This window comes from Mercenaria mercenaria, chromosome 2, assembly GCF_021730395.1.
Source record: "Mercenaria mercenaria strain notata chromosome 2, MADL_Memer_1, whole genome shotgun sequence".
Classification (NCBI taxonomy): Eukaryota; Metazoa; Mollusca; class Bivalvia; order Venerida; family Veneridae; genus Mercenaria; species Mercenaria mercenaria.
The window spans coordinates 44,768,524-44,795,994 of NC_069362.1; the positions used below are offsets into that span (position 1 = coordinate 44,768,524).

The 27,471-nt window shown below is 36.4% G+C and overlaps 2 protein-coding genes across 5 annotated transcripts in view; one reads left to right on the top strand and one right to left on the bottom strand.

The window, feature by feature from the left end:
* Positions 1 to 19,887, top strand: part of LOC123563829 (dual oxidase maturation factor 1-like) — a 32,355-nt gene extending 12,468 nt beyond the window's left edge. Inside the window, exons 7-13 of one of the 4 annotated variants that reach the window (XM_053536470.1) lie at positions 784 to 995; positions 1,950 to 2,069; positions 3,422 to 3,442; positions 6,465 to 6,658; positions 8,537 to 8,670; positions 14,908 to 14,958; positions 18,514 to 19,887. In XM_053536470.1, coding sequence (XP_053392445.1) covers positions 784 to 995; positions 1,950 to 2,069; positions 3,422 to 3,442; positions 6,465 to 6,658; positions 8,537 to 8,670; positions 14,908 to 14,958; positions 18,514 to 18,562 — 781 coding nt within the window. In that variant the 3' untranslated portion in view covers positions 18,563 to 19,887. The remainder of the gene's footprint in view (positions 1 to 783; positions 996 to 1,949; positions 2,070 to 3,421; positions 3,443 to 6,464; positions 6,659 to 8,536; positions 8,671 to 14,907; positions 14,959 to 18,513) is intronic. The other 3 variants (XM_053536472.1, XM_053536471.1, XM_053536473.1) reach the window with 3 other exon arrangements.
* LOC128555079 (organic cation transporter protein-like) lies at positions 19,776 to 27,446 on the bottom strand. Its single transcript, XM_053536469.1, has 8 exons — positions 27,150 to 27,446; positions 26,028 to 26,449; positions 25,320 to 25,553; positions 23,736 to 23,870; positions 22,781 to 22,866; positions 22,391 to 22,508; positions 21,657 to 21,729; positions 19,776 to 20,899 (listed from the first exon to the last, which is right to left on the bottom strand). Exons 1-8 carry the CDS (start codon positions 27,438 to 27,440, stop codon positions 20,702 to 20,704), a joined length of 1,557 nt encoding a protein of 518 aa, XP_053392444.1. The 5' UTR covers positions 27,441 to 27,446; the 3' UTR covers positions 19,776 to 20,701.
* Positions 27,447 to 27,471: the final 25 nt, after the last annotated feature.

The window sequence follows — 27,471 nt, forward strand, 5'->3', positions numbered from 1 at the left end:
ATAATCTCTGATAGGGTACCCGGGTACCAGCGGGGACTTGATGGCCGGGTATCTGGGACAATCTACTATTCTTTGCTCTTTGATCTGGCATTAGAAATAGTTTCGCCTTTGTGTAGCCGCAATTCTTTTTATGCATGACAAAATAAGCAATGCAACTGTAGGAAATTTTTATTAAACGACAAAGCAGACAAACCTTAAATTTTAGTATTTTTATTTCCTTATATACATTTACTGGTTATTACAGTCTTTTGAACAAATTAATTAATTTCCGATAAAGTCTTCTTTATTTTTGTTTGAATAAGAGTTACACTTGATCATGTTGATAACTAAAATTACCTTATTTTGAAAAAAAAGGATGTGTCTACCGATAATATGCCTAATTTCAAACGCAACGGGTATGGTTACTCTACAGGTACAAAACAGCACACCATACTTTATAATAGCAGGTTTAGAATAGAATCATTTCTTTAGGATTAATCGCTAGGAAACTCTTTGGAAATGGGCAGTTTATGGCGCTCCGACCTCACACTTGCCCTAAGCTACTGTAATCTGTAAAATTAGTGAAAGCTAATACCTTCAAAGCTTTGATTTTGGTATCTTGGAGAATTGCTTTTGAATTATCCTTGAATAGAGTTTTACAACGTACTTGTTGTGTTGTCCACTATGATTAGTAATATGCAATTTATTCTGAAGAAAATTTTTGTCAGTTGCTTTACAATTCAATTTTGAAACACATAGCAGTTTTACCCTTAGAAAGAATAGGAAAGATGTTTCTAATTTCAGGTTATGTTTCCCCTTGTGGCTGCTAACAAACATTCTGTTCTTCGTGTTATTGAGATACGGTGCGTACTTTTTAATCATGACCGGTGGAAGCATGATCATTGCCAACATCATTTGGGCCTCCTTGCGCAATTTGAACGAACTGAAAATACCTTGGGAAGATGGCATCATGGAGTTTTCGTACGGAGGATCGTTTTATGTGTCTCTCATTACAGGTTTATATTATTGAATATATTTACCTGGCAAGCATTAAATATTGGGTCGATATCGGGCCGGTATGGTTTTCAGCGTCGGCCCGATATCAGTTTTCAAAGTTTACATAAGAAGGATGAGATATTGTGATGTTAATATCTGGTTGATTAATAGCATAAACGGATATCGGTTGCATATATTGGCCCAATAAACGGGCACGAATATCCGACCATGGGTGATAAAATCTGACCAGACAGATAAAAATCCCTGTATTAATCCTAAATCAATCCAAAATGAAACATACGTGATGAAATATGAGCCCCTCTCAAATGATATATACCATCTACACAAGGCTATAAACCAGAGATTCGAGCCTACGAACAGTGTGTTCACTTCCAACGCCGTTGTGAAATGAATTTTCCAGACAACTGGACAAACTATCTGTCACTATTTTACGTATGCATCTAGTAACAAAATGAGACCGACCACAAGTCTCTAGTTCTTCCCGTTCGTGAAATAGCTAACATGTCCAAGGTAGCTAAAACGCAGCACAACGAAACAGTACGAAAACATCGGCTGGAATATGGTTGTCAGACGAGCACGGATCACATTCACTAGCCTTTACTAGCAAGTATAATTGAATAAGTAAAAAGGGAGGGGCTAGAAACTTGTGATCGGTTTGATTTAGGACGAAAACAGGAGTTTTATCATCCCAGGTCCGATAATCGTGCCTGTGGTCCAATTTACCAATATTTGCTGAGATATGGACCATCAATTTGTGAATTTCGAAAAAGAGACAGCAGTTTGGCTTTGAATATTGGCAAAACTGACTGAAAACGGCCATACAGTTGACGAAAAATAAACAACAGTTGTCATCTTTTAGCTGATGGTAAATGTACAGGGTAATAAACAAATTTGTAAAATCAGAGATATAAGCTTTTTTCGCACATTTAAGTTGTATCTGTCTGTATGTGCAGGTATTTTCTGTGTTGTTGCTGGAATAGTTATAAGAGTCTTGGACCTGAGATTTCCAAATGCACTGACATCCTTCTTCGGCGTTGACGTTCTCCAAGATACGGACGAGGTCGCTGTTGCAGGTAAAATATACCTCAGTTACTTTGTGATCTGACAAACTAATTGCAAGAGGCAGGAAGATTTTGTTAGAGAAGGGATATAAATATACACTAACTGAACGGCGTGCCGGTCAAGTCAGAACTATTGCCCGAGTTTCGAAGTTATGACTATTACCGGAAAGCTACTCGAGAAATGTTTTATAAGATGACATCAGAAATAAATTTTCATAAATTGTTCTTCGAGTTTTGAATCTAGCCCAGCAAAATTTAGTGTTTAAATATAAACAGCTCAATAGCATAACATATGGTCCTGTGAATTATTTAAAGTCATATGGTGATGTTCTTTATTTACAATTGTATAGCGTATAAGTAACAAGAAGTGGCGAGAGTGGGGGTGTGGGGGAGGGGTGTGGGGGAAAGAGGTAACTCAGACTATTTGAAATTTGGCTGTACTTATACACATGTCATACAATTTCGGCAAATTATAGTTGAAATAAGATTTTCATAATTTTTTTATTTATGCAATCTAGTCATCAAAATTTGTGTTAAAATTTATAACTGTAATTGCATATAACTTATCTGTAAATTATTAATCTATGACTATAAATGAATAGTAAAGATACAAAATCGTGGTTGTTTGGGTGTTGTTAAAATATTATTTCAGACTTATTCAGACTATTTGAAATTGGCTGTCTATAATCGCAATTGATAAATTTCGGCCAAAGTTAAAGACTCATTCATTTTTTTATACGCAATGAAGTATTCAATGTTGTAAAATTTTATATCTTAAGTGCTTGAATAACTATGACATTTATTTATGACTATAATGAATATGATTCTATTGTGTGTTTTTAATATCTTCAGATTAATGTATTTCATGAAGAATGCATGTAGCGAATGAAATGTTCGCATACGATGATGTTTTTAAATATGTATTTACTAAGCAAAATAGTTTTTTTGATATGGTCAGTAATATGTTCAGATCAATCTGATTTGATTTGGTTAACACATCGACAAATTATCAACTTCAGTATTGCATATCTAGTATGACTTTTGTTCAGTTTATTCTCATATATAAATTTAATCGTATCTTTCATCCTGACTACGCATGACCAGTAGTCTGTTTCCTTCTTCCTTAAGAGATTAACATGACATGTAATTGTTCTCATTCCTTATTCTTATTTGAAAAGGGAATAAGGAATAACGAATAAGGAACCAGTCTACTTGTCATTGACTACGCAACTATATAGTAGCTCGGGAAATTAATGAACGAAGCATTTAATATAATGTGCCTTATATTTTTTGCTAAATAATGCAAAATTAGGTACTCAAACATTATTTGCATCTTATTTGGCAAACCAATGTTAACTTTTTAGCACCGACTGAAAGGCGTGTTGGTATGTATCGAGTGTGTGGTAATATTTCAAGTGGTTTTTTTTAATACCGTTCCCCAATAACTAGTGTTACTTTAGTTTACTGTAGTTTTCCATACACGTTTTGGACGTTAATTCGTCCAGCATATTAATATGCCTAGTTCTTATCAAGTCTTAAAAAAATATGCTTTTTCAGAGGATATTTACAGGTTTCAACGTGTGAAATGTAACCAGTGGTATTTTGCATTCAGAGCCATGTGGTCTCAGTTCACACGGCCTTACAACACATGTTTGACTGTATCAAGATACGATTTTCATTCTTTCAAAACTTGACTCTCTGGATATTACATAACTTTTATTACAGAGTACGACTGATTTTAATCACTGTTTACGTCACTGTTTTTCAAAACAGTTTGTTTTTCAGCTGATCGGTGGTTCTTACCTAAGTGTTCGACCATGCCCGAAACAATGGGTCTTCTTTCACCGCTAAAAGCTGGAAAAGTCACCATATTATCTAAATTATGTCAGTTTGACACTTACCTTCACCTCATACCCTATGAAAGTCAACAATAACATTTCTTTCGAGTTTCTTCCCTTTTATGCCTGCAACAGATATGAGTTACACAACCTATAAAAGGGGTCGTTTTAGTTCTACAGGTATAACTTACCGTCAAAATGTATTTTTCTTAGGAAAACGACAATTTCGTGCTAGTGTGTGGCGCCTAAAAATGATTCTGCTTTTTATCAAAGTTTTATAAATTTACAACATGCGCATGCTTCTTTTATGCTAGCTAAGATATCTTAAAAATGTGACGGATGTGATGCCTGATCTCGATCAATGCTGGTCGCATAGTGTTGGTTTTAGCAAAGCGCTCATATAAATTTTGCGTTGCAGGCTAACATTACAACTTCATCGTTCATGGCTTTGTTGCATTTATATATATTGAATATACCTATGAACGCCAATAAAAAGTAAAATTTAATTTCTTTGTTAACAAAAGATTATGATTACTGCAGTATTTGAGGTAGACGTTTAGTTTTGATGACGGATCATTACCCAGTCAAGATTGCTTCTTTATTTCTTTTACTAGCCATCTATTATCTAAGCGAGGGCAGATTATGAGAGTTGAATTAATATTTACATTTATAAGCATCTTCATATCGGTAGAAATATTATGCTATGGAATTGCGTTTTTACTGGCGTTAGATATAAATATTTATTATATACCTAATATATAAATTCTGTAAAAAAATCGGCTTGTATTTCACAATTAAGTATGAACAGGCAGAAATTTCCGTATTGTACCTTTTAAATTCCGTTTTGTACCTTTTGTATTGTATGCTCCCGGACTACTTTCATTAATATGCATGACCTGACACAGTTCTATAAATACCGCACATAAAAACTTCACTTAGTTCTAAACCTTGAAGATTTGTTTCTATAACAAAACAACAAACAAAAAGGTAGAGGTATATAATGAAAGGGTCATTATAACAGTAGCTCGATCAGGGATTTTGTATTCGGCTCTCGTGGATTTTGCAATGTCGGATCACACTCGGCGCTCGTGAGATCCGATCTGACAAAAATCCACTCGAGCCGAATACAGCATCCCAGATCGAGCTACTGTTATAACCCTATTATACTTACAGTAGAAATGAATTGCTAGTCATTTAGGACAATTACGTCGTGTCTGATATATTGCTAGATCTAATCTGATGTAAAGAGAATACATTTTTAGATAAATTTATCATGAGCAATGTTTTAACATTACAATGTATATTATAAAGCATCATCATATGGGTAGATATATCGAACAGTTGACATGTGTAGTCTCTTTAATACCTAACTGAAACTGAAAACTATTATCTTTACATTTGACTTAAAGCAGCATGCCTCCAGATAGTTCGACAACAAAAAAAAATAATTTTATTTAGATATCTTGAAATAAATGCTATATTTCTTAAGAAGGCTTTTAAACTTAATTACTGACAAACTTTACTTTATGGAAACACATGAGAATTTGCTGTTTTTACTACTTTTTACGATGAAAATCGAAAAGCGTTTGTAACGCTTTTACTCCAGGTAAACTGTCTCGATTATAAATATCTATATTTTGAAGTCATTATTCACTACTTCAGCTATAGCGCTACTGGTTACGACGAACGAAAAATGTCTTTATTTTATGTTTTTCGGTGGTTTATCGAAATATAACGGTGAATTATATCCTGATAAACTCACTGGCCACTCAGTGAAAATTATCAAATCTGATACCCGGATTACCGTCAAAAAGTTTACCGAGCGTACTGAAAGCCGGAAACAATATGACGATGACGTCGTTAAAATGACGTCATCTTTGCGATGCTTCCTGATAAAGTTTCCCGCAACTTGCGACATTTTATTGAAATAAACACAAAAAAAGTAGAGTTTTAGACATAAAATAAACAGAAAAATTGTTGGTATCGATGTAATATCACGGTAATTTCACTCGTGAACACCAAAAGTTGTTATTTTCACTCGTGGCTGCGCCACTCGTGAAAATATCACTTTTGGTGCCCACTCGGTGAAATTATAACGTGATATTACACCGAAACCAACAATTATTCTCTATTTATTGCCGCGGCGGTCCGGGGAACTTTTAAAATATTTTAGAAACACAAATTCATATTCTAATGTTCATAATATGACCAAACTTCAATTTGAAAGAAAGATTATTTTTAGCCAAATCTGGAGGCATGCTGCTTTAAAGAGAATATATTTTAAGTCAATTAATTAATCTAAATTCAAAGTTTCTGCCTGTTATTTGAATACATAAATTAAAATGTTCAATGGCCATATGAATACACTTATCTCTGAATATATTACAAAGCTTTCTTAAAATAAGTAATCATAAAACAATGAAGGTATGTTATGCAAAGGAGTCGATAAAAGAACGAAGTCTTTTTTTTTAATTTAATTCTTCGGAGAGGAATTTTATCCATGTGCACTATTAATGTACATCACGACAAATTTGTTCCTGCATCTAACGTTGCTATCACATTACTTTAGATTACGAGGACCAAGCTGCAAGGAAAAAAGGTATAGAAATGCAGGACAGGGACGGAGAACCGAGCACGTCTGCTGATAGGCCCAAACCAGGGGAACCGATGAAGCCGCCAGTGAGTGCCAAGGCCGCCATGTCGGCTTCCATTCATGTAGTGCCAGAAGAGGAAGAAGACGATGAAGAACTGTACATGGCACCGGTAGGTGGCGCTTATAGGCATGCGCACAGTAAAAGAAAATAAGAAGATCTAGTTTAAGTGCAGTTGGATATTAGCGCTCCGAAGAGTATGAAAACCAAAAATGTTTAAAATACAGCTGACAGATTTCGGAACAACAATTGGCTTTTAAGGGAAAGGAAAGCAGAATCTTTAATTCGAAACAATTTTTCCGCTTTCCTGTGGTACAAAAGTCTTTTGGGTGTCAGGTCTGACAGCGACCGGCAGCGCTAGAATTGCTCTTTATCGATACATAATCGATTATACTGAATGTGATATACAACGGTTTTCAGCGTTTTAGAGGCAACACGGATAGTCGTGCTGCCATCATGTAGTACTCCTCTTTATTTGTTAGCACGACATTTATATATAAGCGGACATCCCGGTTACAGTCTGTAACGTCACTAACTATGACAAAATAGTTCTTATTTCTATCGTGAACAACTATTAAAGTCAAGATATCAAGACTGTTTAGAGGCAGTTAACATAACAGTTAACATAAGGAAGCCATAATTTATTCGCCAAACCAGATCTATGGTCCGAAACACATGGTGTATTTATTTGACATTTTTTGTTATATCAACACATACTGTCAAGGTAACACATATTAGTTTTAACAATACCGGTAGAGATAAAGATGATACCAGGTGGGTACATGTAACAGAGCCTACACTAAAGTGCTAGCTGATTTTAGAATACACTATTGAAAGTGTCACATACCCCGTGAATCCGACTGTCTGCCACTCTAGCAAGTCAAGGTTTGGGTTCGAGTATTGTATGATAAACTCATTTACTTTCCCTTCTTTCCAGTTTAATTTTGTTTCTTATGGAAGAAATAGCATTATCCTAACAAATTCAATGGAAAAAATATAAAATAAAAATGATTAAAAATTTACTGTAGTGAACGCGAATTGAGGACAATATTCATATATGCACATGTTTATTTTATTATGTCGTATTCACAATCGCATAAATTGGACCATATTAGTAAAAACATAGAAACAAAAACATTGGACCGAATTGAAAATGTATTTGATCTACGCAACATGAGAATATACGAACTGTTCCAGGAAAATCCTGTGCATTTTAAAGGCGTACGCTAGTATTCCCTGTATATGAGATGGGCGAAATTTTTCGCAAAAATAGAATTTCTTCAAACTTTGGATACTGAAGGACAATCATCTAAGAAACAAAAATATGCAATAAAAATCATAGGTCATCGGTATTGAAAAAGAATTTGGGGAAAATGTCGTTTTCGTGCGTGGGCAGATAACTCTTTTTCAATACCGGTGACCTGTGTTTTTATTGCATACTTTTGTTTCTTAGATGATTGCCCTTCAATATCCAAAGTTTGAAGAAATTCTGTTATTGGGAAAACTATCGCCCCGAATTCTAGCGTACGCCGTTAATAATGGCCGGCAATTTTAGAACACTATCGGACGATTCTAGAATCGCGCAAGGGATATACTTAACGAATCTTCTAATGCAACTCTCGATATTTTGTCAATATCTGACAGTATGAATATCATTTTTTTGGAATTTTACAGATGTTAAACAGTCAATAAAATCCAAGAAGATGGTCATAATTTCATCCATGTTACTACCTAATCCCACTGAATTTCACGAACATACATACTAATGTTTTTTGATTATAGTTTGAAATATATAGAAAACAGAGTTGAAGAAACTATAGTACTGACTTTTCACAATAATATAGTCAGTCGTGACAGAATTCTAAGTTTATTCTTAAATGGTGGTAAAATTGTATGAATTGTCAAAAGAAGTAAAGCGCAAAAAGGGGAGGATAAAACGTTTAACTTGAGCTTATTTCGGAAGAATTGATACAATTTTCTCTACTTACAGGTCGAACCGCCGGCACATCGATATGAGAAAAGGAAATCTCGTGGACTGACCATAAAACTTCAGAAATCTCGCCGTCGCCGACCACCACCACCACCGCCGGCGGACGAACCGGACGAAATGTACGTCAATACAGGGTATGTATACTTGTTCCTAAATATTTTCATTTGAAATAATGGTTGGTGCTAAGTTAGAACCGCTTTTTATGCTCAAGTGGTCGATAGAGGTTGCATGCACTGCTTTTAAATACTCTTGTTCTTCTAAAAACTCAAAGAAATTATAAATCAGAAACTTTTAAAGGTATAGATAAATGACTGATTGTGTTGTCCCCAAATATATGAGCCGCGTCATGAGAAAACCAACATAGTGCATTTGCGACCAGCATGGATCCAGACCAGCCTACGCACCCGCGCAGTCTGGTCAGGATCCGTGCTGGTCGCTAACGGATTCTCTAATTGCAATAGGCTTTGAAAGCGAACAGAATGGATCCTGACCTGTCTGGATCAATGATGGTCACAAATGCACTATGTTGGTTTTCTCATGGCGCGGCTCATATGACCCTTATTGATGAACACGGATGCTGATCCACTATTCCTGCTAGAAAACTTGTAGCCACATACACTGACAGCGGAATTTCCAAAAAAAAATGTCATAGCGAATAAACTTCCTCACATGTTTTATCTGCTAACACACAGTGACTTATACTATAAATAACGTAATGTTTAAGCGATTCATTCGCAGTGAGTCATTCGGATGTAATTCATTTCACAAGAATAATGCACCATATATTATCAAATTTGGGATGCTGGCCATACCTGATATTCTACGATAGCGGATACGCTAGCAAAGTGACACGAATTATAGAATCTTCTATAAAAAGTTTTAAGATTAATTTCATTCTTGTCTACGTTTTATTTTCAAAAATATGTGAAACAACGCTTTCACTTTATATACTATCAGGCATGGCTTATCTGGCTCCGCAGTTAACCTTCACTTCAACTTCACCATGATTACGAGCCCCACCCGCTAAGCTCAATAGGGAGAGCGCAGATCTACGGATCTTTGGATCGTGAGTTCGAGCCCTGGGCGAGGCGTATGTTCTCCGTGATGATAAAAGACATTGTGTCTGAAATCATTTGTCCTCCACCTCTGATTCATGTGGAGAAGTTGGCAGTTACTTGCGGAGAACAGGTTTGTACTGGTACAGAATCCAGGAACACTGGTTAGGTTAACTGCCCGCCGTTACATAACTGAAATGCTGTTGAAAAACGGTGTTAAACCCAAAACAAAACAAAAAGTCACTATGATTACAGGCATTTTCCAACAAACGTCTTTAATTTTTACATATGCAGTATTTCTGTATGGTTTTTGCGCGTAGAAACTAACAGTTGTTTCAGCTCTGAATTTATTCTGAAGGTGAGGGAGTCACACACAATAAGACGGCTGATAACCACTTTTGGTTGATGTACCAGGTTTTCAAATTCTTTAATAAATTATACTTTAGCTGGATCACCACTAATATGAATTATATATTCTTAGTTGATGCTCTGTCGAAAGGCCACAGAACCGACATCTGTGTCTAATGTGTTTTGAACACTAATTACCATACTCATAGAATTTGATTTTTAAGGAATCAAAATAACTATTCACAAATAAGTAAATCTGTGTCACTTTAACTTGCAAATCCGTTACGGATCGCCAGAAATTACTTCTAAGAGTGACCGCCATACCTAGACATGATTTTTCCGTGATTGCCTTTTAGTGTGGTCAATATGAGGATTTGTCTTGTTGAAAGGGCTGTGTGGCATTGGTCTGTTGATGCGTCAAGTGTGGTGTGCTGTATGTTGTGTGCTTGTCACCTTCCGCATTCAGCCTCCGCTGCTAGCTCGCCTTCTGGTGAAAAAGAAGCCGAGTGCGTAAGTCTTCCCTGCCAGTACATAGCCTCTCTGCAGACAAGCCCGTTTGCATTGCCTCCTAGTTGGTGCCACACGGTAACTGAGCATCTTGCGGCTTCAGGCAGAACTGCAGGGGACTCGGAGGAGGTCTGCCCCAGACATGTGGCATGTCAGGCCAACCGGTGTGCGGACACGCCTTGATGCCTATAAACAGACCCCCAGCTATGGGACCAATAGAACCTGTGTTCACAGGGTACGGTATGAACTCGGAACTAAGGGTAAGGTAACCCCGACAGAAACCTAGAGAGTTGAAGACAGAGGTGTTGGGCCATTGGCACTCTCTTAACGAACCACAGCACAAGGCAATATCGCTATGACTACACAGCCATCCGGTATACAACAATGGGGTGCTGAAGAACTTACCAAGGAGGAGAACCAATCCGCATCAGACGTTCAGGTTGAAGGATCGGAATGCGGAGAGTGTCTTTAACATGAAGGCTGAACTTGTGCACATCCTCCACGAGAAAGACATCAATGTCTGTTGCATTCAGGAAACTCACCTACAACCAGAGAATCCTTCAAACTCAGAGAATACCAGTGTTTTCGCTGTGACAGAATAGGTAGACGAAACGGAGGCATCATGACATTGGTCAGGAACAACATCAGTGCTGTCCAGACCAGCATGCATATGGATGACTCCGAGTTCCAAGTTCTGAGCCTCAGAAAGAAAGAGTTCAACTTGAAACTTGTAAATATATACTCTCCAAGTGACAAAACTCTGTCCCTGGACAAACTTATAACTGATGAAACCAGGTTCATCATTGTATGAAACTTTAACAGTCACTCACAAAGCTGGGGATATGACCACCTGGATAAGCATGGAGAGGAAGTGGAGACCTGGCAAGATGATAACAAGCTTAACCTCATCAACAAGCCGGATGATCCCCCGACTTTTTACTCCAGAAGCTGGCAAACAACGTCAGCCCCTGACCTTGCTTTATGTACTGATGACATACATGGACACGTCAAGCGGGAAGTTGATGAGCAACTAGGAGGTAGCGACTGTCGCCCAGTTCATCGTACTATGAACCGTATAGCCTCTACTTCACCTAACATCCCCAGATGGAACTACAAGAAGGCCAGATGGATCTTTTACCAAAGTCTGAGTGGTAAGCTCTGTAAAGACATCAGAGTGGAAGGTAGAGACATCAACCGGGTTGTCAGAGACTTCAACAACAGTATACTAAAGGCTGCTTACAGCGCCATTCCAAGGGGAGCAAGAAAGGACTATAAGCTCTACTGGAGTGATGAGTTGGAGAATCTACAGGCGAAGCTACCAGAAGCCAGGGAGGAAGCAAAAAACGATCCCTTACAAGAAATTAACCTTTCTCTACAGCGAGCCAAGGCCAAATTCCTCAGGCAGAAACTGGAAGCACAGAGGAAGAGCTAGAGAAACAGAACAGCCTCGCTCAACCTAGAGTGAGATGGCCAAAAGCTATGGAGATTGACGAGACAGCTGAATGATGAAGACACAGGATGAGGCTCAGTAATTTTGGAAGAGAATGGTGAACTGTTGACGGGTAAACAAGCGGCAAACACTTTTGCTTTGACTACTAAGATGTTTCCAACATCCCCATCAACAAAAAAAAACGGCAAAGGGAATCCCGAAGAGAAAAAAGGGAAAGGCAGACAAGTCAAGTGACATCAGAATGCACGAAACAGAGTCTTAAACTACATAAGCTACAGACAGCTCTTCGGCAGTTGAAGACAAAGAAGTCTCCTTGACCAGATGGAGTCTCAAATGAAATGCTGACCGATTTAGGCACTGCAGCAATTTGCAAACTCCTGGAAATTTACACCTACAGCTGGACACAAGGACTACTTCCACAGATATGGAAAGAGGCAGTCATGGTTCCCATCCATAAGAAACGGAAGGATCCAAAGAAGGCTGCAAGCTATCGTCCAATCAGTCTAACAAGCTGTGTTGGAAAGACCATGGAGAGGATTGTGAATGCATACCTGAAGTGGTACATGGAGACTAACAACCTGCTCGCAACACAACAAGCTGGCTTCAGACAATTCCACTCCACAGAGGACCAGACCACTTACCTATCGCAAGAGATAGAGGACGCCTCCCAAGAGCAGAAAGTCGTGCTTACAGCATGGATTGATCTGCAGCGAGCGTTTGACAAAATCTGGACCGATGGACTCCTCGTCAAACTGATGATGAATGGAGTAGGAGGTCACATGCTGAGATGGATTAAGTCATACCTCTACAATAGGAGAGCAAGTGTCAGCTAAGAACATGTCAGCAATAGGAAGTTTCTGTTGCGTCATGGTGTCTCGCAAGGCGGAGTCTTATCCCCTACACTCTTCCTGCTTTTCATCAATGTACTGGTGTCTGAACTACCGAAAGGAGTTAAGGCTGCACTCTAAGCTGACGACCTGGTGTTTTGGTGTAAGGAAGAACATGCCACTACAGCCACACACAAGATGTAAGAAGCCATCAACAAGCTTTCAGCTTGGGCTGAAGATTGATGTGTCTCGATAAATACAGAGAAATCGTCCACCACACTATTCTCCCTGTCATCAAAGCAGAGGGCGGGTAAAATCAAGATGGGAAATACTTCGTTGACTGAAGCAGACGGGGCAAAATACCTTGGAGTGACCTTTGACAAACGGCTAACCTGGAGACCCCACATTAATCAAGCAGAAGGGAATGCCCGTAGGAAGCTTGTCATGATGCGTAAACTTGCTGGAACAACGTGGGGTGCAAAGGTTCTGCTTCAAGCAGAGAAGTTCAGATCTTTTCAAGACCATCCCATGGAAGTTAAGTTGGATGGCTACACCAAAAATCGGCTCAAACATAGCAGCTTCTCTTACGAGGCACAGAAACTCATTCGAGAATTCAAAACTGAGCTGACCATACCACGACTCCCCTAGGTAGAGAAGACATTATAAACCCTCTAGCAAATGATCTGTCCTCATAGACTGTAAGACTTGCTTTTCCTCATCTTGACCGCGGGAAGAAAGAGGTATTCGGAAGAGCCTCACACTGGCTATGATCAATGAAGACTATCCTCCAGAAACATGGACTCGTGTCTATACAGATGGATGAGCCACATGCACCATCAAAGATGGAGGAGCAGGAGTTTTCATTCAATACCCATCTGGCAAGAGAAAAAACACTACCTGCAGGAAAACACTGCAGCAATTACAAGGCGGAGACTGAATCACTCATTTAGGCCGTCTCAATGATTGAAGACTGGGCAGAAGAAAGCTCCTCAGTTGTCGTTCTCATAGATGCACTGTCTGTCATGGAAACTCTGATCAACAATGAAGCTCCGCAGCTAGCCAGGAGAATGCAGAGCTTGAGTATAACCTCCTGCAAAGTAGCACTTCAGTGGATTCCATCCCATTGTGGACTTGCAGGCAATGAAGAGGCAGACCAACTGGCTAAGCTAGGAGCTCAGTCAGAACAACCAACAACCAACACCTGTGAGCTGCAAGGAGAAAGGCACCATCACCAAGGCACTAACGAGACCAAGGATAGAGGAAGATGCCTTTCATCTCCTTGATCGGTCTGAACAAGTGATGCTGGTCAGGCTTCGCTCAGGGCACAACAAGCTCAATGCTCACATGTACAAGAAATACAGACTGGCACAATCACCAACTTGTCCATGTGGTGAGGAAGATCAGACTACGGAACATATACTCCAGAGATGTAAAAGGTATGACCAGGAGCGAGCTGTGATTTGGCCGGTATATACCTCAGTCCAACAGAAACTGTGTGGAGGCATTGAGGATCTGCGGCAAACCACAAGTTTCATCGAGGCTACTGGTCTATTGGTGTAGTTGCGTACGAAGTAGAAGAAGAAGTTGAAAGGGCTGCAAACATTTCCAGCAGTTGGTATTTTTCAGGTTTTATGGTCTTAGATGTCTTAATGTGTGTATGACTTCATATTTTAAAACTTAACAACGGTATGACATTATTGCTGAATGTACATGTGTGTTTGGCTCTGCCATCGGGTCAGTATGATTTGTTATCACTTATAACATGACTGTGTATAGTTCAAATTATTATAAAAGATAAAAGGTAAGGGTAGATTTCTCGGAAGCACAGAACACCCCAGACATAGCCATAGAGCCATGTATCGCAAAGTAGGCCCACAACAAAAAGAATATTGTAGAGGGGCTGCTTCAAAAATCCAACAAGTACATTTTACTTATATGCAAAATACAGAAAAAGGGGGCGGGAAGGGGTAATGGGTAGATAAAAGGGACGGATGTTGGGGGAAAGTGCAGTAAGGACGAATATTTAAAACATAAACTTAAAGATAAACTCATGTATGAAACACCTCTACATACATTAACTGATAATTCGGATAATCCATGTAAGGTGCTTTGTTCGCTATGTGACAACAAACTTCAAGTAAATGTAGTTCGAAGGTAAGAATGAAAACAAAAACTCTTTTATAGGGTAAGATACAGCAAGGGCGACAAAAATTGTGATTACTCGGAGGTGGTAAGGTAATACTATCAGTGGAAGCTTTGAATGTTTCTTGTACAATCGTTTTGATTACTCCTACAACCCATATTATATTCTATGGTTTATACCAATATTCGTCTACACCAATATTCTTCTACACCCTGGTTTGTGCTTTAGACCCTAAGTCGTCTACACCTTGGTCTATGATTTAAACCCGCATTCGCCTACTCCCTCGGGCCTCCGTTGCCGATTGGTGAAGGTGACTTGCGGAAGCACCGTTTGTCTACCCAGGTGCCCACTTGGGCCTGAAATAATGATCTACCATTAACAGCTAGGATGTCGCCAAATGACATATAATTGACAATGTGTCGTTGAAACCCAGAAAAAATAAATCGTCTACACCATGGTTAATGATTCAGACCAGTATTTGTCTTCACTCTGGGCTATTATTTAGATGTAAACCTATATTCGTCTACACCTTGTTATATGATTTGACAAATATTCGTCTACACCTTGTTCTATGATTTGGCCACTTGATCTATAATTTTGACTAATATTCGTCTACTCCCTTGTCTATGTTTTAGACTGCAGTGATCTATGATGTTAACCGACATTTGTTTCACGCAAGGCTAATACTAATATTTGTTTACCTCTTGGACTCGTATTCATTGTTGTTCTGGAACCTGGACGTAGATTTCAAAACGCAAAATTATTTTTTTTTTTGCTATTTTTCGTCTGAAAACTTGTCATTTATAATAAACAACCGTTTTCATTTTGAATGAATTTTCACATAAATGCTAACTATTAATTGTAGCTGCACATAGCATTCCGGTCGGACTATTTTTTATGGCGATATTGCCGATAAGGCAACGTTTTTATTAACTTTCTGGAGGTTGTAACGAAACCTTGCATGCGGTCTATTTCAGATTCTAAACATGAATATATCTGGGACATGGGTAAAAAAATCAGACGTAGCATTCAAATTGTAAATTTTCAATTTGCTAAATATTTCATCGGTAAACATAAAATGTAACGAAATTTTAGCGTCTATGGCTTTAGAAAAAAAAATGTGTGCTGCAACTAATAAACGAATGCGGAAAATAAATGTTGCGATTTTTAATATATTAAGCATTAATTTATCTTTTACAAGATTATCATTCATTATTAAAGCTACATCAATAATATTATAGTATATACACTTTATATTCGGAGACCTACGGAAACCCCAGGTCTCAGATCTACAATATAATATCGGTAGAACCATAGAATTGAGAAGTTTGTCATTAACATCAGAACAAACATTATCAAAATTTCTAATATGACTAAAATTGATGCCATTTAAACAAAGAGGGTTAAGCTCTGTATATTCTGCGTTAAACAAGGGTTGATTCGCTTCCCGGTAAGAGAGGATTATGATGTCAATTATATGGTCAAATTACCTCATTATTTTTGGTTCATTTCTACTCGGATAAATGAAGCCCAGCATAACTTTAAAGACACTGTTACAATGAACATGTAAGAATGAGAATTCTTACATGCAAATTCTTGCATGCCAGTCAGGATTTTCCCGTGTTTTCGCTAGTGTTGGAAAAACTCGTCTTCAGTCCAAGGTGTAAGATGTCTCACGTGCTGAAATTTATGAATGAATGCGTAAATTCATACGCTATTACAATAAAATATTACTTAAAAGGAAAGCATTTTTTTTTATTTTTTCTAATAATTCAAAAATACTGTATGCAAGAAAAATGTGCGTATGAAAATATCTGGCTCTAGTTTAACTGGTTCGCGGAAACACGGCAGAGCCTCGTTACAACATAAATAGTTACTCTCGAGCCAGATATTTCCACCCACACCTTTAACCAGTGAGATATTCTTATACAGTCAAGGTCTTCTTGTCGTTTGTCGTCTAATTTACAACTGTTCGTCGTTAAGATGCTTAGATATTTTAACTGCTCGGGCGAACTCTGAACCGTGATAAATCAGGCGACAAGCCACTCGAAAGCCGTGATTAGTTTTTTTTAAAGTGAGCAGATCGTACCTCTTAGGCTTATTTAATTAAGACGACAAAGAAACACAAATCTTTTCACGGTGTTATCCGGGTGTTGTTATTCTCGAAGAATGCACCTGACCCATAAAACACTATTCCATTATTTTAACTTTTAGATCAGGGAAATTACACATTATTACCACAGTGACTGCTTAATGGTTACAAGAAGTTACTATTTTGATCAAGGAAGTTGTATATGATTTTGGCTTTAAGCATTTTTATTAAGGAAATTGTACATTAATTTGACATTGCATAAGGTCTACTGAAAGTTAGCCATTTTATTCAAGGAAATAGGAAACAGTTAAGCATTGTTCTGTTTAGTTCTTTTTCTAGATTTTAGATTTCAGTTTTTTTTATCCGAATAACAAAATTGTGTGGAATAACTATTTGCTTCAGGCTTTATGTTTGCATGTGTTCACTTTAAATGCAGTTACGTTAGCCTATTGTTCTTTGCCCGTACAAATAATGAAATCATTGTAATATGATTTATATAAAATATACTGTTATAAATTACATTGAGATATATATAACACTGTTAGAAGACATGATAAAAGTTTTTTTCACAATACGTCCTGCTGTGCAGGTGAATACGTAAGAATAAATTAGAATGCACAGTAGATAATAATTAAACACATAATTATTGTTATGCTCCAGTATGCTGTTTTAAAATACTCATAATCATTTTTTTATACGAATTACGCCGCTCTGCAAGAATTTGCCGACATTCTCATCGAGGAATCAACGTTCTAACAAGCATACCCTTTACTCTAGATTAAGTATCGACCGAGTGCTTATTTTGTGCTCTCCTCTTTGCAGACATGCATGCTCGCGGAGTTTCAACAGGTCGCCTTTTGTCAGTTCCGTTACTCCGCATGTTTTTGAACATTTTCTAGGCACTGCTCATATCTTTGCAGGAAATGGATCTGCATACCACTCGCTCTCTTTCGCGGTAACCCAATTATCAGTTGAATGCATCTTCTCTTTGGAAATCATTTGTAGCGAATGGTAAAGATATCAGGATATCGCTTGATACTTTTGATTCTTTATCAAATGGCATTGACTTCCGAAATAATTATGGATGCTTTCAACTGTCATCTCTCCGAATGATTAAATTCAATGCGGTCTGTTTTTCGTTTTTCCTAGCTTTTCCTTTGACGAACCTGGTCACATTTTTCTCCTCTGTGATTAATTATTGGTATTCCCACACTCTCTGTGTCAGTATTATCGGAATTCTGCACATACCTCCTTTATTCCAATAAATTTATGTGAATATAAAGTGATATACATGTATATAACGAAAAGTGCGACAATGTATAGAATGTTTATACATTTTAATGAAGATAAAATCTCTGGTAGGAAAATGTATGGAACCGCATCGCTGTAATGATATGTATATCTCCATATGACGACAGCGATGTCTTTCAATAAAACAGTTCTAAGTTGGATTGGTTACGGTTAGTCTGCCCGTGTTTTGTCCATATTTAGACTTTAGAATCACAGTATTAGAATTAACATCTGTTTTGACTTACTTTTTTACTTTTTTTTTCAGGTTCAATGATAGCAGTGTAGAAGATGTTGCCATCAGCATGGATAACTAATGTGGGAAGAAAACATTTATTTAATCTGCGTATATGTATCAGTGAATGTCAGATGTGTTTCATAAATGTGTATATATAACAGATTGCTGCTTCAGTGTGGGTTCTTAGAGTGACCGCGCTACACAAATATGCATTTAGCGATTCTGATGTGTAGTATAACAAAATCAATTAGTTTTTTACTACCTATAACCTAGGTACATTGAATCCGTTAAATATAGTTTAAAGGAAGTATCCGAGTTCGCATAATACGAGCTTTTAATGTAAATTTTTATTTCGTACAATAATTTTCTAATAACGTGATTGTGGAAAACTTGAACGAGTGACAAGGACGAACCCGGTTTTCACATGTTAAGTGATCTTAAGTTATTTATCAAATTGTTACAGACGTAGTTAGCAAGACTTTTCTCATTGATATGAAGTAATGATTATTGTCACATTTACTTTAAGGCAGTCTATTATTAGCATGAAGGAATCATCATATTTGCTCCCAGTAGGCTTTTCAAGTATAAATAAGTATAAATAATCACAATAAGTTGGTCAGTCATTTGAGGAGTCTCGTATTTTGTTATCTCCAGCAAATTTCGTCAGAGACTAGGCTGCCATATATGTCATTAGAATCAATAGAATTCAGTTTTTCGGCAGATACCGGTTTAAGGAATCTATAAACTGTTAATGCATTAATGTTGCGTTCTAGTCCGTTCAAATACACTGATCATCCGATTTTCAGCAGGATAACGCATTTCCAAGTAAGGAATAAAACTATTTTTTCCAGAGAATATATTTCAACCAGCAAAACATTATTCTATGAAATAATAATGATCTAGCGTATGATTGTAAACTTTTTGTTTTGTAAAATTGATTTTTTAAAACTTCAACAAACAACTAAAATGGGGCTTGACTAGCAGTTCATAAAGTTTGATAATATTAACTACAATTTCAGATTTGTTTTCGGCGTGAGTAATTTTCGTGGTGTTATATAATAAATTATAAGTCGACCCATGCAGAATTTGCGTTTTGTTCAGTGTGTAATTTACATTTCTGTGCATTTGGAGGAAAATAACCAGTTCCCATTTAACATTGTTACCATACACTTACCAAGTTTACCGTACTATACAACTATAACATTGAAAGTGTCATTTTCTAGTGACAGTTTCCTGACATTTTTAGATAATATATTGTATAACTGGAACCAGTTTTTGAATAAGTGCATATATATACTAATGCAGACTTTATTAATATTTGAGTGGCTAGCAAATAAGGTGGTACTAATGAAACTATGTATTGCATATATATTGTTGTTTATACAAAATAAAAGTCTGCATGCATGTCCTTCTCAAGCTCTCTTGGTTTCATCGTTTGGCACGTGATGAAAGTCTCAATTTCATTGCGTCATCTCCAATAACACTTTTACAATTACCTTCATCACCATTCCTATGTTAATTTTGTTATATATGTCATTTAAACCTTAGTCTAGTCTTAATACACCTATAAAAAGTTTTACATTTTTGGTTTATTACAGCACCAGTGCTAAAGCCGGTATGCAGCACTTTATAGCGAATCTTGCTTTACCAATTGATTCAATTTGCAAAATAAGATTGTTTATATTTATTGTCAAAATATACAACGGCTATCGTTCAAATTCCCATTAATTCTTTTGACTCAAGGGGAGCGGTGGTCTAGTGGATAAGGTGTCGGCCGCTCAATCCAGGGGTCGTGGGTTCGAGCCCCATTGGGGTCACGACCATGACTTCTCACATGACACCAGTACTGGTTTTTCCAGGAAGCGGACTCGAGAGTGGTTCCAATAAGCTTGAAGCTTTCATCACAATCGAGCTAAAACAAATTAGTATAAACTAAACTAATTCTTTTGACTTCAAAGGCGGAGCATTTCCGAGAGCATAACACTTGATTGACTGTGTTTGTTTACGTACGTCACATCGTATTTTTATTTATTATGTTGGAAGCAGGTATCGTGCTGTTACTGTTTGCTAATTTATAACTTTGGTTAGGAAACTCTGAAAGGTTAATAATTTTCACCTTTTGTGGCAACAAAATCCCTTAAAGAGACGCTTATATAAAGCCATAACTGTATCTGAATTTCCACTATTTTTGCCTCTGCCAGTATTGCGTTCAAAGGTTTTATATTTCTTCTGGTATTTTCTCATTAGGTTCCTTTCGAATTTCAATCTCGTAGTTTTCCTCATCAAATGATTGGATATGATGAATTTTGTCCGTAAGGTCAACGCCATTGGTTTCCCTGATTGGGAGAATACAAATGATTGAAATCAAAGCAGCCGCCCCGCAAATCCAGTACATTATTCCAGCTACTTTAGTGTCCTGTAAAGATTAAAGATTCTAATTTCACATTAGCAATGCACAGATATTACGTTATTTTCAGATACCATGTAATCTACATTTACTGTTCAATGAAAATTGATATTGATATAGTATAACGTTTGTGAAAAATGTTACCTTGATAAATGTCGTTTGATGTATCAGAATTGTGATATGAACAGAAACGTTGTTGCATAGCCTAAATGGAAGTTTTCCTTTGAAGTTTAGTTTCAACTTGAATTTGAGAGTAATACATTAATCAATATTTCTGTTTGCATCCTTAATTATGAAGTAATCCATTGGTCGAAGATTCTATTTAATTCCATTATAATCTTTAATGTTTATCGATATTAAAATGAACCTATTAAGTGAAGTTTTTATGTGCGCTATTTATAGAACTGTGTCAGGTCGTGCATTTTCAATGAAAGTAGTCCAGCAGCATACAATGTACAATTTCTGCCTGTTCATATTTAATTTTGAAATACAAGCAATATTTTTAAAGAATTCATATAGGTATAAAAAATAATTCTATTTGCATCATTTATAAAGTAATATATTGATCAATGGTCCTTTATGCAGTGATATCTTATTTCATCATTTATAAAGTAATATACTGTCAGTGAACAGAAATCCTTTTTGCATTCTTTATAAAGTACCTTGCTGATCCAAAATTCTATTTGTATCATTTATAAAGTAATATATTGATCAATGATTTTATTTGCACCCGAAATAAAATAATATAACAGTTAGAGTACTATACCAGGAAAACTAGCTGAGGTCCAATGATAGCACCTATCCTTGCAATTGTGTTTTGCAATCCAAACCCGAGATTTCTGCAAAAATATCAATATATTATGATACTAGAAAATAAGAATGATCTTATGTACATGCACAATTTGCAAAACCAAGTGAAAATTGAAGAACTTGCACTTTATGCACAATTTGCAGAGGAACAAACAACGGAATATTTTTCTCAGTATTGCTGTGTAAACGTGCTCCCTTACTTTCACATGTGTGGTACAAACGACGAAACCAACAAGCTATAATTCAAAGTATGTATTAGAAATTCACAAAATGCATCAAATGTACGGATGTAAGAAAATGTGCAACAACAGCGTCTTAGTTACCAACACAGTTCGTGTTTGGGGTCCTTCCATTGTCATATTTGAGAAGTTAAATGGGTGCTTACCTATCTATTTGTGTTTTTTTGTCGGTTTATCGATATTATCAAATGTAATTTGAACTTGTAATAAAATATACATCAATGAATTAAAAGATATTTCATGCTACAATGGTTTTGAAGAACACTTTCTTACTTTAAGTTTATATTATAACTATTTTACTCCCATGATTGTGCCGATAAAATCAGTAAATATGGTTATAACTACTAAAATTATTGCATCTTGTGTGCACACGATGATGAAAGATATTTCAATATAACGTTGAACCAAACAAGTATCATAAACATAAAATGCTTTATAGATAAAACATTACCTAACTACAGTTGGATAGTTTTCAATTGTGAGTGTTTGCACAGGGGACCATGAGCAATTTATGGCAGTTAATGACAATAAAGCAGCCACGTTGATAAGGTTGTTTCGGAAGGATGTCTCTGTAAAGAAACGTAGATCACTTCAATTATATTTCTGTCAGTAAAATAAGTTGCATAATAAAAGAAGTCTAATTATAGAAGGTAAAATAAGTTACTCAGGAAACGTTCCATTGGTAAAATTAAATGCTTTGGGGTCCTTTGCAGTCTACTCTGACGCAATATAAAAAAAGGAAAATTTCTCGCTGTCGGCTGGATGTTCAAACGGGAGGGAAGTAGGACAATGGCTATTAATTGTGGCTTTGAGAAGGCTTGATAAAATATAATATGCTTACCTTGGAAGCGGTTTGCTATAGCTACAGTTAATGTTGTAACTGCGCAAATGAGGTAAAATAAGATTGATGTTGACTTCCGACCGAATCTATAAAATAAAAAAAAAAAAAAAAAGAATCTAAGAAGAAAGACTTAAGCGAGTTTTATATAAAAAAAGCATCACGTATTCAGAAACGTACGGCAGAGCATTAGTGCAGGTATATATGTGGATTCAAACACAAAATGATAACTAGGTCGAAATGTTAAGTCAAGTATCTCTGAATTTCGGTTTACTAAGTCGAGTTTTCGAGACAAGTAACTCGAAAACATCTACTTAGTCGAAATTTCAAGTTACTGCGTCAAAATTTTGAGATACGTACCTCGGAATTGCTAAGTCGAAATTTCGAGTTGCTAACTACCATTTTATACAATAATCTCACCATGTTAATAAAAAAAATATTGTAAAAAATATATAATATATGTTTGGAATACTACAATACATGTTGGAGATAGTTAGAGCTATAATAATATACTTGGTGAGCGTTATCAACGTTCTGACTAGTAACATTTTTTTTATCAATTACTTACTGCTAATTGCTCCGACACCAACGGTTTAAACAGCTATATTTTTGTCTGTTCCATTAAAAAAACGAAGTACTAAAATGCTTGAGAGTTTAGATTTTGCGCTGACATGCCAGTTGTTTTTCTCTATATGAATATATTCGCCAAACCATTTTGGTGTCTAACGCCTTCCCATTAAATTGAGAGATAAAAGCAATCGAAAATAAAATGGCGTCAGCAGACCCTTCTATCCTTGTCCCAGGAATAAAAGGTGTGAAGAAAATTCGGTTCTACAGTAATAAAATTACCCGTGTAGCAAACAATTAGATGTAATTTTTCAGTCATATAAAATGATGATGTGCCAAGATATTGCTAAAACCTTTAAATCATTAGAGAAAATAAAACTAAATCCCGTACCTGTTTTGTAGATATATCATAATAAACTGAATGGGACTTCCAATTAAGCTAGGAATAAACAGGTTGACGTACAGATTGCCGGACAGTGCTGGTACACCGAACTGAATGCCGTATGTGTTGAACCCTATTGTGATCCTGCAATGTTGAAACTACAATTAGATAAACCTCAGACCTTCAGTGTTTTTGAAACACTACATAAAATGAGCAAAGAACAATTTTATTAGTCAATGAGATGGTTGAGGAAAAAGGAAACGAATAAGTGCATTGTCTTTCTGTGAAGAACAATCGAATCGTTTTGCACTTGCCAACACTATGTAGAACATATATTAAACTCATTTTCAAATATGAAATATTACTTCATTAAATCTATGTAAATTTAAGTTTAACATGTTTGCTTTTACAAACAATACCGTGTGTTAGGTTTTAAGCAGTGCACATCAAATGCATGTATAGCTAAGCACAGTGTTTTTTTTTTACAAATGTGTTCTATATATTTTTTACAAATGACTGATCTATATATAGTTATTGTGAATGTAGTTGTACAAACACAGTTAGTTTACATACTCAGTCAAGTTAAATTCATTTGATGAGGATGTTCTGTATTTAATATCTCAAATAAACAATTTTAGTGAAAGGGTGCTCTGCAATATTTAAACAAATATTGCAGTACATATACTTTTTGGTTTAAAAAACCATTTCATACTCAAGAATGACACACTACATGACGTTTAAAACTTCGGTATGTCGTTACAAAAATGCCTTTTATATTTTTCATAACGTTATGGATTTGAAAGATGCCAACCTACAACTAGATAAGAAAAGAATTTATGGGTTGTATAGGCATACGCAATATTAACTTTTTTAATTGATATTATTATATATGAGCCGTGCCATGAGAAAATCAACATAGTGGCTTTGCGACCAGCATGGATCCAGACCAGCCTGCGCATCCGCGCAGTCTGGTCAGGATCCATGCTGTTCGCTTTTAAAGCCTATTGGAATGGAGAAACTGTTAGCGAACAGCATGGATCCTGACCAGACTGCGCGAATGCGCAGGCTGGTCTGGATCCATGCTGGTCGCAAAGCCACTATGTTGATTTTCCCATGGCACGGCTCATATTATAATACACTGATTACATTACGATATCGCTCCGCCTTATCAAAACAAAATCATCAGTCACAGTAGGTATTCAAGCTTTGACACAGTTTTACTTTGGGCAACCGGTACAGAAATCGGTTTATTTTGCTTAAATTCAAATTAATTTTTCAGATATATATCTTCATGATATTAAAGATTACCATCAAAATTGCGGCTAAACAATGGAAAACGGTCAATTATATTTATGTAGCGTTTTACCCAGACAATTACAGAAGACTGGGTATCCAACAAAATATTCCTGCCTTACAAATTCATAATCCGAATATATCATATACCCTCCTGAAACATGCTCATTTTATTGCGACTTGAAATGGAAAATAACACGGCTGGTAAATATAGTACAGCAATTGTATAAATATAAATATAAACAGACGCCGTTTAGTAAGATAGAAAAATATTTTTTGTAATTATTTTAATTTACTCACCATACTACTGCTAAAAGCAATGTGCATTTTAGCAATTGCTTGTTTTTAAAAAAGTCGATAAAAGAATACTTCTTGTCTAATAATTTCGCTTTCTCAATGGATGCCTTCAGCAGGTTAAGTTCGGACATGTCCGGAACTGGTTTCTTATTGATCCTTGCTATCTTTTTAATAATATTTTCGGCATCTTCGATGCGATCGTGTCCAACGTAAAACCTGAAGCTCTCTGGGACGAACCTGAAATGTAAACAGTTGTTTAGATTCTGGAATGTCAGTTGTTGCTTCCATGTTTGGCTATCAAATGTGAAGGTTATGAACCATTTACCTTTTTTGAGAAAGAGAATTAAGACATGTATCTGGTACTAAACACGTACACATGGAACCTGGAGTATAGACATGTAATGTAGAAGTACTGATAAATACTTTGCAAATTAAATTGTGCAACTATAAATCGTAAGCAGATTTAATGAAGGAGGAAGTTGTTTCCTTAAACTGCAGTTTAATCAAACTTACTCTTCTTTCTTTTCTTACCGTAATGCTACAATAACTCAGTGTAACTGGTTACAGGAGTTCTTTCAACTGGATATTCAAATTAGATCAGGGAACAGCATTCCTTTATGACACAAACATAACATTAAAGCACTAGCGGGTACTACCTATCAAATTCGAAGCAAACGTAACCACACATCTTGAAATACATACACTACCTACCAATATGTAGCCAGCCAAGGTAATCCAATAGCCGTGGCAGCAATATGGATGTACTTCCAATCTTTAAGCAACCAGGCAACCAATGAGAAAATCATGGTCTCGGTTGCCCAAGACGGCACGGCCACAACCCACGTTCGCCATCTTGCCGTTGTAAATTCCGACATGACGTTATATTGAACGGTTAGTTCAAATCCAGCAGCAAGTCCAACGAAGAAACGAAGAACGGCAAACATTAGCCAGGATGTGGAAAATGCTGTAATGGCATTAAGTATTACAAGACTGGCAACCGATAAAAACAGTGGCGTTTTACGTCCTATCAAATCTGCAATCTGACCACATGCGAGATTCCCTATAAAAGTTCCAGCCATCTGTACTGACGTGATTGTAGATGTAACCCATTCTTTATCACACACAAGCTCCCACTGTGAAAAGACGGTTAACAAGATTTTAAAGGTTTGTCAAGCTACAATTGTTACAGAATAATAAAGCATTCTATAGATTATTTTAACATGTCCAAAATCAGGTTTAGTTAGTATTGTAAACAGTTTTGAGTTATGGTCTTATTTTGATAATATTTGCTTAATGGTGATCGTTGACATTAACAAATACACAGAAATTAATGCACTGTCATTTACATTGTTTTGCACATTTATACTTGCATGAAAATAATCTGCCAAGTGCAAATTCGTAAATTTTGATACAGGTTCTTAAAAAATTACAAAGTATATTGAGACAGTCAGGCGGCATTTGTTTTATACATTTCTACTATTTCTTTTTAAAAGTTTTGTATGGTTTTATGATATCTATTTTCTGTATACATCTTTTACGTTTTACAGGTACGTGAAAATATCTTTCTGTATATTTCCTATCTATTTCTTTACGTTTTATAATACAATATTACTCTTAACCATCTAGTCTTGCTGGATTGAATCTGTTTAGTTTAAAGATTTTCAAGTTACTAGTAGCAATTAACGACATGCTTGTTAGACTTCTTATAAGTCATGAGTAATTAATTGTAGGCCATTATTACACAGTTGATACGATAACATTTATTACGGTTTTAATTCTGGAGATACTTTGAGAATCACGTAAGAAATAACGATAAAATTATTTTAAATTTACCTGTGTTACAATAGTTTTCATTGATTTGTCAAAGAAAAACTTTGTGCACTTTGACGTTCCGTTGGATGCAGTACAAGACTTATACTGCGGCATGTCTGTAGTTAAAGTGACATTTGAATCATCAGTGTCATTGACACACCACCAGTCTGGCTTGGCGGCACCAAAAACCATAAATAGCATACTGAAGCAGACGATACATTTCATCGAGTGCACCGTAAGGCAGAGGAGTATTTGGTATCTACCACAACCACCTGTTTTCTCAATGAGTTCTTCCAGCCGGGGTTCTCCCATTGTTACCTTGACAGAAAGTTTTTCAGATAAT

Excerpts from the sequence above, each read along its gene's own strand:
- LOC128555079 (XM_053536469.1), bottom strand. The coding sequence starts at position 27,440 with ATGGGAGAACCCCGGCTGGAAGAACTCATTGAGAAAACAGGTGGTTGT. Across the intron at positions 26,450-27,149 it reads TGAAAACTATTGTAACACAG|TGGGAGCTTGTGTGTGATAA; the intron begins GTAAATTTAAAA and ends GTCTTTTCACAG. Across the intron at positions 21,730-22,390 it reads AACTATCCAACTGTAGTTAG|AAATCTCGGGTTTGGATTGC; the intron begins GTAATGTTTTAT and ends ATATTTTTGCAG.